We start from the raw sequence: 13,817 nt of genomic DNA, 5'->3' as shown, positions 1-13,817 counted from the left end.
AGAATAAAAAATAGAGGAATGCTATTTCTTCCTCTATAAATAGAGGAAAAAATAGAGATCTCTATTATAGAGGAAGAAATAGAGGTGGGTTGGAGCATTTTCACCTCTAAATGCTATTATAGAGGTGAAAATAGCAATGGGTTGGAGATGATCTAACCCATCTCTTTTTTTTTTCCATCTGATGAAATTCATTCCAAATAAAGTTCACATTTTAATACAACAACTGGCGGATAAAAGGTAGTCCCCAGACACTAAAGCCCACATGATGGCGGCGACTTAAACCCACTCCGGGGTACCTTACTGCAATACAACAACTGAGTAAAACCAGAAGAAAAACTAGATACTCAACTTTCAACTACCTAAAGGACGTAACAAGTTGACTTAGCAAAATTTAGAACTAAGAATAGGTCAGTGAACGAGAATTGTTTATCGCTGCTGCCAATAGCCCGCCACACGAGAAACTCCACTTCCTACACCCCAACACCACGACTTACCGCTGCTGCTCATGCCCGCCATACGATAACGTCCAAGATACCAAGACTCTACGACTTCATAATCCGACAGAACGAACCTCTACCCGGTTCACACAATCTTCGGATACGGATGTGACGCTTTAAGCGCCCACTAACTCTTAGATAGAAGCCCGAACAAACTCCATAAAGATGAAGCCTTGCCAATCAAAAATTCCAACCGAAACGGCAAGCGACCACTGTAACCTCCTCCATTTGAAATAAACCTGCTAAGTCAACTCTCACAAAACCTTACTTAAACACCACTTTTTTGGTTAACGGGACGCCAAAAGTCAATAAACGTCAACGGACTGAAACCGGAAGGCAAGGGATCCAAGGATACCACTGCTCCAAACACCATAGACGAACTAAAACGTCATCAGCTCTGCTTACCCGTCACAGAAACAACCGGACTGTTCATCAGACTCATCCCACACATGAAGATCACTACACGAGAGATCCAGAAAATTGAAAAATGAAAGCTCTCAAGACCCATAAACTCCGACTCCCCTCAGCAGAGACTGCTACAATCTGTCGCGTCGCACCTCCAGCCATGGCTGACGCATCTCCGGTCCGAAAAACCTTGAGGGCAGATCTATCCATAAACGAGACCTCACACCAGAGAAACGAACAAGACGACGAGAGAACAGATCTGTCGAGGAAGCAAACTAGAAAGCAAAAAGTGAGGTGGAAGGTGCCTCCGGCGTCGGCACGCGCCGTCACGCGCCACCGGACGCCGGGGTTAATTCAATCGCGTTTTGTAAGCTCTTCTCTCTCGCGAGTCGTTTTTGTATCTCTAACCCATCTCTAAATAAAAGAAAAAATAGAAATAATATTTTTACTTTAACGTGTTTCTCTATAATAGAAAAATATTATATTTATCTTTATAAATAGATGAATGTTATTTTTTTTCTAAAAAAAAAAAAAGTATTTTTTTATTTATAGAAGTAAATATAAAATTTCTCTATTATAGAGGAATACATTGGAGAAAAATACTATTTTTATTTTTTTCTCTATTTTATAGATCTTTATTATAGAGTTGGGTTAGAGATAATCTTACCGAACCTACAAGAATGTGAGAGCGAAACTTTGACGACGCCTCTCGTAGCTTCTTAAACATGAAAGATTATCACCTGAAACATGTTGAATAATCAATACTGTGATTTACAAAAGCAAATACAATTAATATACGTCTTGCACGATACAAAAAGAAATCAAAAGATGCGTGTTAAAGGAGTATTACCCATTTAATAAAATAAAAAATTAATTAAAATACGGTGGAATCGGATAAATAGTTAGACTGAGAAACTTGTAAAAATAACTCAGCAGCAAGGAAGAAAAGAGAGAGAGAGAAAGAAAACAATGGCATCACAAGGATGTTTCAATGGAATTAACAGTATAAAAAGGGTTCATCCTCTGTTTCACTCTCTCACATATCGTTTCTCATCTTCATCTTCATCTTATCTTCAATTGAAATCAAAACCTCAAGCTCGCATTCTCTCATCACAGCTTCGTCTGTCTTCTGGTATTGCATCTTCTTCATTCTCTCTTATATTCAATATTTAGATTCCACGTCTAACAGCCTCGTTCTTGATACTCCATGTCTTGGATATCGCAGGCATTGTTCTTCTTCACCTTCTCGACGATTCCATTCCTGTTCGTATAAGGTACCGTTTCTCTTTGGATCTGATCTGCTCAATTGAGAACTCTGAATCTAAAAATCGAATCTTTTACAGAGAAGCGAGGCAGCCTCGCCGTTGAAGAGGAGTTACAGAGAAAAGGAAGAAGAGATGACGATTAAACCGGCGGTTGGAATCTCCGACGGGAATCTAATCATCAAAAACCGTACGGTTCTAACCGGTTTACCAGACAATGTCATCACGACGTCAGCATCAGAGGCCGGACCGGTCGAAGGAGTCTTCCTCGGAGCTGTATTCGACACAGAACAGAGTAACCACATCGTACCGATCGGTAAGCTTCACGATTCCCGGTTCATGTCTTGTTTCCGGTTCAAGCTCTGGTGGATGGCCCAGAGAATGGGCCAACTGGGCCGGGACATCCCTCTAGAGACGCAGTTCCTATTAACCGAATCTAACAGCGGGTCCCACCTGGAGCCTGACGGCGTTGACGAAACCAACCAGAAACTCTACACCGTTTTCTTGCCGTTAATAGAAGGCTCGTTCCGTTCGTGTCTACAAGGAAACGTTAACGACGAGGTGGAGCTCTGTTTGGAGAGCGGCGACTCCGACACTAAAACGTCGTCGTTTACTCACTCTTTATATATTCACGCCGGCACTGATCCGTTTCAGACGATAACGGACGCAATCCACGCCGTTAAGTTGCATCTCAAGAGTTTCCGTCAACGTCACGAGAAGAAGCTCCCGGGGATCGTTGACTACTTCGGGTGGTGCACTTGGGACGCGTTTTACCAGGAGGTTACTCAAGAAGGCGTCGAGGAAGGGCTTAAGTCTCTCACCGCCGGAGATACGCCGCCGAAGTTCGTCATCATCGACGACGGTTGGCAGTCCGTCGAGAACGATGATGATAACCCGGTTGAGAACCCGGTTTTCCGGTTAACCGGGATCGAGGAGAACGCAAAGTTCAAGAACAAGGACGACCCAAAACAGGGGATCAAGAACATAGTCGACATAGCTAAAAATAAACACGGTCTGAAGTACGTGTACGTGTGGCATGCAATAACGGGTTACTGGGGCGGGGTACGACCCGGGGAGGAATACGGGTCTTCCATGAAGTATCCGATGGTGTCAAAAGGTGTGGTGGAGAACGAACCGACGTGGGAGACGGATGTTATGGCGGTTCAAGGGTTGGGTTTGGTTAACCCAAAGAACGTGTATAGATTCTACAACGAGCTTCATAGTTACTTGGCTGCTGCTGGTGTGGACGGTGTGAAAGTTGATGTGCAGTGTATATTGGAGACTCTTGGTGGTGGGTTAGGTGGTCGGGTCGAGTTAACGCGTCAGTATCACCAAGCTCTTGATTCCTCTGTTGCTAAGAACTTCCCTGACAATGGTTGCATTGCTTGTATGAGCCATAACACAGATGCTCTCTACTGGTAAGTCTTTGCATTTTCTTTTACTCATTCCGTTTTTTAATAGATGACGTTTTAGAATTGTGTATACAAATTAAGAAAACTTTTAATTTCTTATATCTTTATACAAAAATATCACTAATTATTCATTTAATTGATAAAATAAACTGCATAATAGAATTGGTCATATAATATAAAAACAATAAATTTTGTATTGAAAATTGAAATTTATATAGTTTGGAACCTGAAAAAAATTATCAAAAATATTAAAAATGGAGGGAGTATTAATTTGTGTTTTGGTTTGAGTATAAACTTTTTGAAATTGATTGGTGGTGATGCAGCTCCAAGCAAGCAGCTGTGATTAGAGCATCAGATGATTTCTACCCACGTGATCCGGTGTCTCACACCATCCACATTGCCTCGGTTGCATACAACAGTGTGTTCTTGGGAGAGTTTATGCTGCCTGACTGGGACATGTTCCACTCCGTGCACCCTGCTGCAGAGTATCATGCCTCTGCTAGGGCCATCAGTGGTGGACCTATTTACGTTAGGTAACAGATCTCTCAAAAATCCATTTTAATGATTGCAAACTCAACACTGTTTACTTATTTGTTTGTCTCTCTCTGTTCTTGATGAGTAGTGATGCTCCTGGAAAACACAACTTTGATCTTCTAAGAAAGCTTGTGTTGCCTGATGGATCAATCCTTCGTGCTAGATTGCCTGGTAGACCAACTCGTGATTGTTTGTTCACAGATCCTGCTCGAGATGGTGTCAGGTAATAAGCAGATTGGCTTATAAAGATAAGTAGTCTGTGTTGCTTATTTTCTTACTTGTGCATTGTTTGGTTTCAGTTTGTTAAAGATATGGAACATGAACAAGTACACTGGAGTACTTGGCGTGTATAATTGCCAAGGAGCTGCTTGGAGTAGCACAGAAAGAAAAAACATATTCCACCAGACGAAAACTGATTGCATCACTGGCTCCATTCGTGGTCGTGATGTGCATTTGATATCCGAAGCCTCCACTGATCCAGCGACCTGGAATGGAGACTGTGCTGTTTACTCTCAGAGCAGAGGCGAACTCAACGTTATGCCATACAACGCGTCTCTCCCGATCTCATTGAGGATCCGTGAGCATGAGATCTTCACTGTGAGTCCTATTAATCATCTGGCTACTACGGATGGTGTCTCGTTTGCTCCGCTTGGTCTTGTGAACATGTACAACTCGGGAGGAGCTGTCGAGGGACTTAGATATGATGGTGAGAAGATGAAAGTAATGATGGAAGTTAAAGGATGTGGTAAGTTCGGAGCGTACTCATCGGTTAAGCCTAGTAGATGCGTTGTTGAGTCAAGTGAGATCGCGTTTGAGTATGACGTCTCATCTGGTTTGGTCACTTTTGAGTTGGACAAGATGCCTTCAGAGACCAAAAGATTACATGTGGTCGAAGTTCAGTTATGAAAATCTTAGCTTGTAACTTGTAAGAGTGATTCAAACAATATTCATTACATCATTATATGTAAACGGTTTGGTTATTGTTGTAGCTACTTATGGTGTTGTATTCAATCTAGTTATTGAAGTAATTTGATTTTCAATAAGTCTTAAGATGATTTTAGATAAACTGAGAATTTATTTTAGTTGTAGTTAAACCATTTCAAAATCCCTAAAACCATCAATATTATTTTTAACAGAAAAGCGGCATTAAAATATTCTAAAATCACTAGACGCATTATAAAAATTTACAGCTTATTTTTTCAATAACAATGAATTATGAAGTAATTTATCAAATAACATGTTTAATACCACTATATTAAGAAAAAATCTCATATTTAAATAATAGTCTATTTATAATTTAAATGTTTACCTTTTCGTTGTATACCAATATTTAATCCCTAAAGAATCGCAGAATCACAAATGCAACCCAATGTTTAGCCTTCTCAACCATACGGAGTGAAGAAGCATCCTAAGCATGTCAAACGGTTGAGACGGTCTATTGATAACGAAATGTCTCTGTACCTGCAAGACTCTTCTCTGCAACACCAAGTAGCGTCTCCCTGACACGTTCTTTAGTATGGTTTTAATCTCCGGGATCTTCTCAGAGGGGATATGAATGGTGAACTTACTCCAATCAAGAACGTCTGAGAAGGGCAATGCGTAGTGATCAGAGATGATGACTGGGACGCAGCCTAAGTTAATGGATGCAACGATCCTAGGGCTAGCCACTTCGTAGCCGCTAGGACAGAGACAGAACCTTGCCTTGGACATGAGTTTGAAGTAGTCTTGGTTTTTGGGTAAATACTCGTGGACTTGGACCTCCTCGTCTTTGTCTTTCCAGTGCTTTAGTAGAATCTTGCGGATGTAACCGTGTGAGCCGCCTGCGAAGAAAGCAAGGATGGGCCGGTCATGGCCGGAAGAGCTGGATAAGTGAGGTGGGCCTAGGTGGCCCCCGGGGATGTTGATCTCCGGGATTGAGACATCTCGTTGGGGCATGAAACCTTCTGATGTGTTGGCGTTGCATAGGACTCTTATCATGTTTTTCAACATTTCAGGGTTCGATCCTGAGACGTCTGGTGCCTGCAAGACATCTTACAAGTGTTACGTTATAATAATCATTCATCAACAAAATATAATGTCACATTTCCAAATTATTATTCATGCATAATCTTAACCTATAGTGTGAGAATAATAGCTCAATGTTACTTGTGAATTATAATAATAGAGAGAGTGAAAGAAAACGAACCCAATCATGGCAAGAAACGAAGAAATGGTCGGCTCCTTGGCTTCTATTCCAATAAGGATACTTGTGAGCCACGACATTGACGTAGTCAAGAAACACATTGTGAAGTTGTTTTCTGGAGAAGGTCACGAGCGGCCGGTATAAGTAATGAACGACGTTGGCGATGCTTACGGGAATGAGGAAGGTGTGAGCCTCGTCCGGGTGGCTAGCCGCGAATGGGCTCATAGCTCTAGAGATCTCGTCCATGAACTGGCCTTCTATGCTATAGATGCTGTTCATTGGACCCATGTGCACTAACGGTATCTCTCCTTCTCTATACACCCACACTTTAAATTTCTTCTCCATCTCTATATGGCTTCTGCACAATTTCATAAAGAAAGTTTTAGTTGGCTTGGGCTGTACTAGTTCGTAGAAAATATAAATTTATTAAGTAACAAATACTTATTTTTTGTCTCAAATTAGCATTCAAACAAAATTGGAATAACTGGATTTTTCACAAGTGTGTGTGTTTAAGATAGTTAACTCAGAAAGTAAATAAATGTGTACTTTTGAGTGATTAACTTAGATCTTTTTATAAAATAACAGAGGGATGTGACTACAAATCCCAAAGTAGGCTTTAAGTATGTGCTACGTTTCCTTAGCCGCCGATTATTGTGACTGACCATAGTATTTCACGGATACAATGACTACATAGTACTCATTTCATTCATAAAAGATCCATGTTTTAGATTTTTCACATTTTTTAATAAAAATATTATAACTTAGCTATAAATGCATAGTCTTTTGTAATTTTACATTTCTTACATTTTTAAACTAATAAAATTTTAAGAAATGCAATTAATGTTCTTAAACTTTATAATTTCTTATTATTAGTTGACAAAAATTACATTGAAAATATAAAATATGTATATTTCTGAAACAATTTTTTTTCGAGAATATAGATCTTTTAAAAATGGAGGGAATTGTGACAAAAAAAAGGAACGGAGAGAGTATTAAACCATGAAATAAAACCATATAAATGAAACTAACCACTTAGCCTATAAATTTACATTTATTAACTAAAGAGCATGATATTTACGTAATTATTTATAGAGGTTTAATTTGGATTTGGGAAACCTTCATTTTTGAATCGGAGTTTTAGTTTTTATTGTATACATTACCTGTACTTGTGTGTACAGAAGAAAACAAGCGTATTTACTTCAAAATAAAATCTACTCCATTAGTATGGATACTTATATGTAGATCAATCTCGAGTCTACCGAGATGTGGAGATCTAAGCGACGGTGATGAATTCAAATGATACCAGTCGCTTCGTTTCCCAAAGCAAACGAGTAAATACACCAAGAAAATCGAATTTGTATGTTTTCCTCTAGAATATATTCAACCTTTATGAATATTTTGGTAACAAATTGGTAAGAAAAATGATTTTTTTGTAAACTGGATTTGTTACATATTTTCAGTTTACAAATTCAATGTCAATTTTGAACCTATCTTCTTTTTTTAGCCAACACTTTGAATTTATCTTTTGAAGTTCAAATGAGAACTAATTAAGGAGCTAAACATGTGTCTAATTAAATGGAAATTCTTGGTGTTATTGTTCAAAATGAAATAGTTTTGAACACTTGTGAGCACACCTGATTTCATAATATTTGAAAATCTACAAATTAAATGAAAAGAGTAAAACGACAATTATTTAAAATTTAAACTGTTAAAGTGCCAAATATAATAAATCATAATCTGTTTTTTTAAATATATTTTAATTATTTCCTAATATTATATTTGAAAACTTTTGGTTGAGAATGAACTTTAAAAGTGGAAAAAATGAGAGAGGAAAGAAAAGAAGAAACGGAGACAGAAAGGAATGAAACTTACTGATGAAATGCATAAGCGTTTCTGTAAACGGCTCCATGAGGAACAAAGGTTTCTTCATTCTCCGATGCATATTTCTTCGACCTCACAGCCTCATGTATGGCCGCTCTTGATTTCGCTAAACCCTCCTCTATTCCATTCCTCGTCTTTTCTTTCTTATCACAACCAATCATATAGTTTCAAAATAAATCCAAAAGGCACTTGAATTATAATAACAAAAACGAGTCCAATTCCAGACATACCTTTTGAGCACTCGGAATTAATGTGAAGTTTGATGAATGACTGCTAAACTCCATGGATAGGAACGGTGAAGGAGACAGTGCGAGTGATGTAGCATCCACGAAAGAGGATAGAGTGTTGGAATTTAGGTTTGAAGAAGAGTGATGTTGATAAAAGAGGAGAAGGACAAGAAGAAGAAGAGTTGGTGCTAGAGAGAATCTCATTGGAACAAAATCTGATTGTTTCATATTCTTCTTTCTGATTTACTAGTTTCTTACGATAAGAGGATGGTTAATAACACCTTTGGCTTTGGGGCATGCATGTATATTTATGAGAGGAAGGAAACTTATCTTCTTCTTACAATATTATTTTAATTTTATTTAATTCATTATAAATTATTAAATATTAATTAGAGAAATCCAAGTCATTAAATGACTCGCAAATAAAATCGTTTAAGGAGAAAATAAGGTGAAAATGGAAACAAATCGGACTAGGGGGAAAGAAACCGAAGACTAATAGACTGTAACAATGTATTAATTTGTATTTATTGCATTGTAAAATGCTTACCGAATCTGAAGTTCAACGTTTTTTTTTTTAATAATTCCGCGTTTGGCAGTGTCTATGTTAACATTAATCATGGCCCTAAGTTTTGCAGTTTATGCTTAAATTTTGGGTCCATTTTAGACAAGTTAGAAGATAAATAACGAAAATTTATGCAACCATGATCAAACTACTGGTTCGTCTGATATTCAAATGTGAATTGGTTGAGCAACGGTTTTAATCTGACACAAATTTTCAAAAATTAAGGATGCTAAATTTACGCTTAAATTAGTGCTGTGGATTTGACAGTTTAATAAAATGCATGCACCAAGTGTCTCATTGCGAGACCAGTACAATATATGCTTCCGAAACTTCAAAAGGGTTTGGTTCATAGCATAGTATGCTAATGCTACGAAGGAGAAAAGCGAGGACTTAAATTTTAGCGTGATCGAATTAAATTTTGGTACTAAATATCCTCCAAGTGCATGGTGAAGACTCTATACTATATTGAGTAAAATAGACTTTATAATATACACTTTTTCATTATGTGAAAAGCTTAACCAACACTTGATCGTAATGTAATTGGCTCACAAAAAATTCATAAAATTAACTCATCAGATAGAATAATATAATTGTAAATACTTTTCAGTGGCAAAGATTTGATTATGAAAACCACAGTCAATAAAACAGCACAAATGAAATTACAATTCAATTTAAACAACGAATGGAATTATTACATTTTTCCACATGATACAAACAAACTAATTTGTTTTTAATCTTCAAAATAATTACGAATATAAATGTTTAACAACCAACATGGTCACGCCAGTCCAAGAACAAGAGAGCAGCTGCATAGTGAGACAAAGCACCCAACAAAACAAACACATGGAAGATCTGATGACTATGCCCCACACGATCAAACCAACCCGGTTTAAGCCTCTCAGGCACTCTACCCACGAAGAACCCTGTCCCAACAAGATAAAACACTGCCATACCCAGCTCGTACAAGAGCGTCACGTTCCTTTGCGGGTTTCCCCAGTTGACCACAAGCGCATGGATAGCTGGCACGATCCCGAAGAGCCCCATGGAGGCAAAGAGCAAAGCCCGGAAACCTCGGTACTTGGGAGAGGAAAGTGATGGAGTTAAGAGTGTGATGATCGTGAAGATTCCCATAGAGGTGATGGCCGCGAGGTAGATAAAGTACCAACGAGGAGTGCATTGGAAGATGTAGTAGATTGGTGGGAAGAAAGAAGTGATGATCATGGCGGTGATACCGGCATAGTCTACGCGGAGGAGGAAGATGTTAAGGTTATGGGAGTGGCAGCAGAAGAGGTGGCAAATGCTACTCGAGAGTAGGCAGAACATTGAGCCTCCTAAGAAGACGAAGAATGGCCATCTTGCTGCATTCCCTGGATTCATTGCATCCTATACAATCATCAACATTTGATAACATCATTAGCTCTCATTTAAGAACTAAATTTTTATTTTTATTTCGAAATTATTAAACCTGTAATTTATTATCAAAACATGTTATAGTCTACGTTGTCTGTTTCACATGATCTCTAGTTCATTTCTAATATTTTCCGAAATATCTTATCATTAAGTTGAATTCTAATCTAAGAACTACATTGTTTTGACTTTCTTAAAATATAGTTATATAATATATAATATATGTATATTTGTAATTTGTATATGTGACAGTGTCAAAGGTGTATCCTAATTTATCATTTTGATTTCACGTTCATATTTGATATCTAGAGAAATTACAGCCAATGTATTATATTCATACTCATCAGATGATCAAAGATTCAAAATCATGGAATAAGCACATCCTTGGTTAGGACATCTTCAACTCCATTCCATTTTTATTTTAAAATAGAGTACGAAGTAAAAATATTATAACACTATTCTATTTCTCATTTCATAATAGGATTTACTATATATCTTTCCTTTTGGTTTATTATGACATCTCCATTCACACTCCATAATTTACTTCAAAAATAGAGTGGACAATGGTGTATGAACAAAAAAATAAAAAATCACTCCATAAGAATCACTTTTTTTTTGTTTCTTCATTGTTTTATTTTCTACTCTAATTTGCAGTAAATTATGGAATGAGATTAAAGATGCTCTTATCCTATTATAGAACAAGAAATGAAGTAAAGTTGGAGTATTCTAACTCCATATTTCATTTTACTATATTTTATAGGAATAAATGAGTTTTACATTGGACATACTCTAATCATTAGAAACCAAGATAGTTGAACGTTAATCAAAGACAATTTTTTTTTATAGGAATCAAATATCGTTTAAAAGTTCATCAAAGTTTGATTACAAGAAACATTGATCAAGAGAAAATCCGATCCTAAGAACCCACCCAAAAAAAAAGTTAATCAAAGACAATCCGGCACATCTATTTCTACAAGATACATCCCCCTTGAAAAATTTGAAAAATTCATAGAGTGGTTGAATATTCGGATTAATTCGGTCTGAACATCTGGTTACATATACGTATATTATAGACATTGTGAATAATTAAAAGACATTTACCACGGGGAAGAATTTATCGTGATGCATAATGTTGGCGACGGTTAGTCCCACAAATAAGATGAAACCAAGTAAATGCCTGTCAAGACAAAATACATTCACTTCATCAGAAACCAAACAATAACCAAATAAATAAAAGTGAAAATGGAATAAATTTTGTTGAAACAGATAATACTAACGTCCAAACGTTGAGGGACTCATTATGGAAACTGAAGACGCTGAAGAAAGCATCTCTAATAGACCATTCAGCTCTGTAATAATTCAATATATATTCGTTATCCTTCATGTACTCCGGAAGCTCACTAAACGACATTAGCTCTCGTCGTTTTCTTGTCTTTTGCGGCTTCTTCTTCTTCTTCTTCTTTCTTTTCTTAGCACCGCTGCTTTCGTCTCCATCGTGATCATCTCCGGGAGCAATCTTGCACTTGCTGTTGCCGCATGACACCGTTTCTGGTTCTTTCTGATCATCTTGGTCCATATATGAACTCTAGTGACGATTATTCAAGACAAGAATACTTGTTTTATGATCCAGAGATCAATGGAGAAGATCTGAGATATAGAGAAACTAAATATAAATGAAAAAGTATTACAATCGAAACTATGTTAAAATATTGAATTTAAGTTTTTATGAGTGAGAGGGAGAGAAATAAGGAAGATGGGAAATGCAAAGAGACAGCTGCACCATTTAAAGAAGAAACTTAAGTACGCCGGTAGAAGTTGGTGTTGTGTTTTCATTTAGTTGTTAGTTAGGTTATCAATAAATTCTTATTTTCATAATTGTTTTCTCTTTCCCATTTTCGAATTTTATAATTTTTTATAAGAAAAATATTTTTTAATTTTACATTATAAAATAGAACTCTTTTGTTAGAGGTGAATTACATACTTTTACAAAACCCATCAATTAAACTGAACTCGATCCATTCAACAAGGAGATGATCAAAGAATTTAACCTATTTGGAGAAAAAAAATCAATTATAAATAGAGAATACCTGATTCGAAAAAGAGATACTGACAATTATCTAGAAGTCGGCACATAATTTAATTTTTCATAGCTTACTTTCTGTTTCACCTATTTGGAGAAAAAAAATTCAATTATAAATAGAGAATTTACTTTTCAATTGGCTGAGGATAATGGCTCGCTCTTTTGTTAAGTAGCCGGCAACAAAATAATGATTAGAGAAACATGCATGCCGCATTTTAGTTCTTGATTTTTATAGTATTTCTAACTAGAACAAAAAAAAAAGAGCAGATGGAAGTCGTTGCAAAAACGATACTACATTTTCTAATGAAAATTGTTTTTTTTTTTGACAAAGACAAATGTAATTTTTTTTTAAAGTTTAAAATTATTAAAATCTCCATTAGTTTTTCAAACAAAAAAACATTATATAAGAAAATATATATTAAATAAAAAAAGCCTTTTATTTTCACTTAAAAATTTCCATTGTCGTAACAGGCTGAGCGAAATGCTCTTCCCGCATAATATAGCGAGTATTGACCACTCCTCATTTCCCCTGTAACATGCCTGAAGGATCATTCTAATGAAAATTGTTGCAGCAAGTTAATGTCATTTTCAGGTTTTCAGCTAGTTGATACTAGAATGTATCACTTTTAAATGCCTTTATAAGAGTTAGACCGAGAATTTATAAAGTAGATGACAAACTTGTAGATAATTTCCAGTGTATTTTTATTCTATCTTTTCTGAAATAAAGAAATTTTGTTAGATATTATCTAATCCATTTTATACACATTTTAAAATAGATATATTATATTATAGATATAATTTTTCCAATGTGTGCTTATATATAATAAAGTTTTAATATATATATACATATATATTAAAACTTTATTATATATAAGCACACATTGGAAAAATTATAATCTCTGTAGTAGAGTTTCTATAATTTTTAAAAATGTAGAGTTGAGTTGGAAAAAGTCTAATAGAGATATATTTGTTTTCAAAGAATTTTAATTCTCTAAAAAATATATTTAATATATTCTATTTTTATTTTACAGCTAATACATTTTTATGAAATTTGAAATGTATTCGTTTATTTTGATTTTGTAACTTTCATAAAATTATGATATTATTTAAACTAAAGATTTATTTAAAAATTAGTATGCCAATAAAAAATTGTGACTCTATTTTTATACAAAAATATATTTCTACAAAAAATATTTATTTTAATTATAATTATAAAAAAAAACTTAAAAGTTGAAGGAACGTTTTAAAAATAATAATATGTCTCTATTATAGAAACAAATCCTATTTTCTCCAAATATAGAAGAAAGATATAAAAAAAAATGTTTTAGAGAAAAAAAAATTGGGTTGGAATATTTTGTTTCCTATTAT

General features: G+C 35.7%; 3 protein-coding genes across 4 annotated transcripts; 1 reads left to right on the top strand and 2 right to left on the bottom strand.

The window, feature by feature from the left end:
* Nucleotides 1-1,815: 1,815 nt before the first annotated feature.
* LOC106371765 (probable galactinol--sucrose galactosyltransferase 6) lies at nt 1,816-5,153 on the top strand. Of its 2 annotated transcripts, none has more exons than XM_013811865.3 (6): nt 1,816-2,034; nt 2,128-2,176; nt 2,246-3,582; nt 3,900-4,109; nt 4,199-4,333; nt 4,410-5,153. In XM_013811865.3, exons 3-6 carry the CDS (start codon nt 2,300-2,302, stop codon nt 5,014-5,016), a joined length of 2,235 nt encoding a protein of 744 aa, XP_013667319.2. In that variant the 5' UTR covers nt 1,816-2,034; nt 2,128-2,176; nt 2,246-2,299; the 3' UTR covers nt 5,017-5,153. The 2 variants fall into 2 exon arrangements, with proteins under 2 accessions (XP_013667319.2, XP_013667320.2); XM_013811866.3 differs by having other exon boundaries at nt 1,826-2,034; nt 2,112-2,176.
* A 202-nt stretch (nt 5,154-5,355) lies between these two features.
* On the bottom strand, nt 5,356-9,391 carry LOC106369776 (probable glycosyltransferase At5g20260). The gene is made up of 3 exons (XM_048743105.1): nt 8,165-9,391; nt 6,296-6,650; nt 5,356-6,129 (listed from the first exon to the last, which is right to left on the bottom strand). Exons 1-3 carry the CDS (start codon nt 8,332-8,334, stop codon nt 5,464-5,466), a joined length of 1,191 nt encoding a protein of 396 aa, XP_048599062.1. The 5' UTR covers nt 8,335-9,391; the 3' UTR covers nt 5,356-5,463.
* Nucleotides 9,392-9,602: 211 nt separating this feature from the next.
* On the bottom strand, nt 9,603-12,138 carry LOC106371764 (heptahelical transmembrane protein 1-like). The gene is made up of 3 exons (XM_013811862.3): nt 11,647-12,138; nt 11,471-11,546; nt 9,603-10,345 (listed from the first exon to the last, which is right to left on the bottom strand). The coding sequence occupies exons 1-3, from the start codon at nt 11,943-11,945 to the stop codon at nt 9,725-9,727; spliced, it is 996 nt and encodes a 331-aa protein (XP_013667316.2). The 5' UTR covers nt 11,946-12,138; the 3' UTR covers nt 9,603-9,724.
* Between the last annotated feature and the right edge of the window lie 1,679 nt (nt 12,139-13,817).

Source organism: Brassica napus, chromosome A10 (assembly GCF_020379485.1).
Source record: "Brassica napus cultivar Da-Ae chromosome A10, Da-Ae, whole genome shotgun sequence".
Classification (NCBI taxonomy): Eukaryota; Viridiplantae; Streptophyta; class Magnoliopsida; order Brassicales; family Brassicaceae; genus Brassica; species Brassica napus.
Note: the sequence above shows the minus strand (reverse complement) of the source record. Positions and strands in the feature narration are given on the sequence as shown.

Coding starts and splice junctions, on each gene's coding strand:
- LOC106371765 (XM_013811866.3), top strand. CDS start 1,872: ATGGCATCACAAGGATGTTTCAATGGAATTAACAGTATAAAAAGGGTT. Junction 4,110..4,198: donor GGTGGACCTATTTACGTTAG/GTAACAGATCTC, acceptor CTTGATGAGTAG/TGATGCTCCTGGAAAACACA. Junction 4,334..4,409: donor CCTGCTCGAGATGGTGTCAG/GTAATAAGCAGA, acceptor GTTTGGTTTCAG/TTTGTTAAAGATATGGAACA.
- LOC106369776 (XM_048743105.1), bottom strand. CDS start 8,334: ATGATTGGTTGTGATAAGAAAGAAAAGACGAGGAATGGAATAGAGGAG. Junction 6,651..8,164: donor AACGCTTATGCATTTCATCA/GTAAGTTTCATT, acceptor GAAATTGTGCAG/AAGCCATATAGAGATGGAGA. Junction 6,130..6,295: donor TCGTTTCTTGCCATGATTGG/GTTCGTTTTCTT, acceptor GATGTCTTGCAG/GCACCAGACGTCTCAGGATC.
- LOC106371764 (XM_013811862.3), bottom strand. CDS start 11,945: ATGGACCAAGATGATCAGAAAGAACCAGAAACGGTGTCATGCGGCAAC. Junction 11,547..11,646: donor GAGTCCCTCAACGTTTGGAC/GTTAGTATTATC, acceptor TTGTCTTGACAG/GCATTTACTTGGTTTCATCT. Junction 10,346..11,470: donor ACGATAAATTCTTCCCCGTG/GTAAATGTCTTT, acceptor ATGATTGTATAG/GATGCAATGAATCCAGGGAA.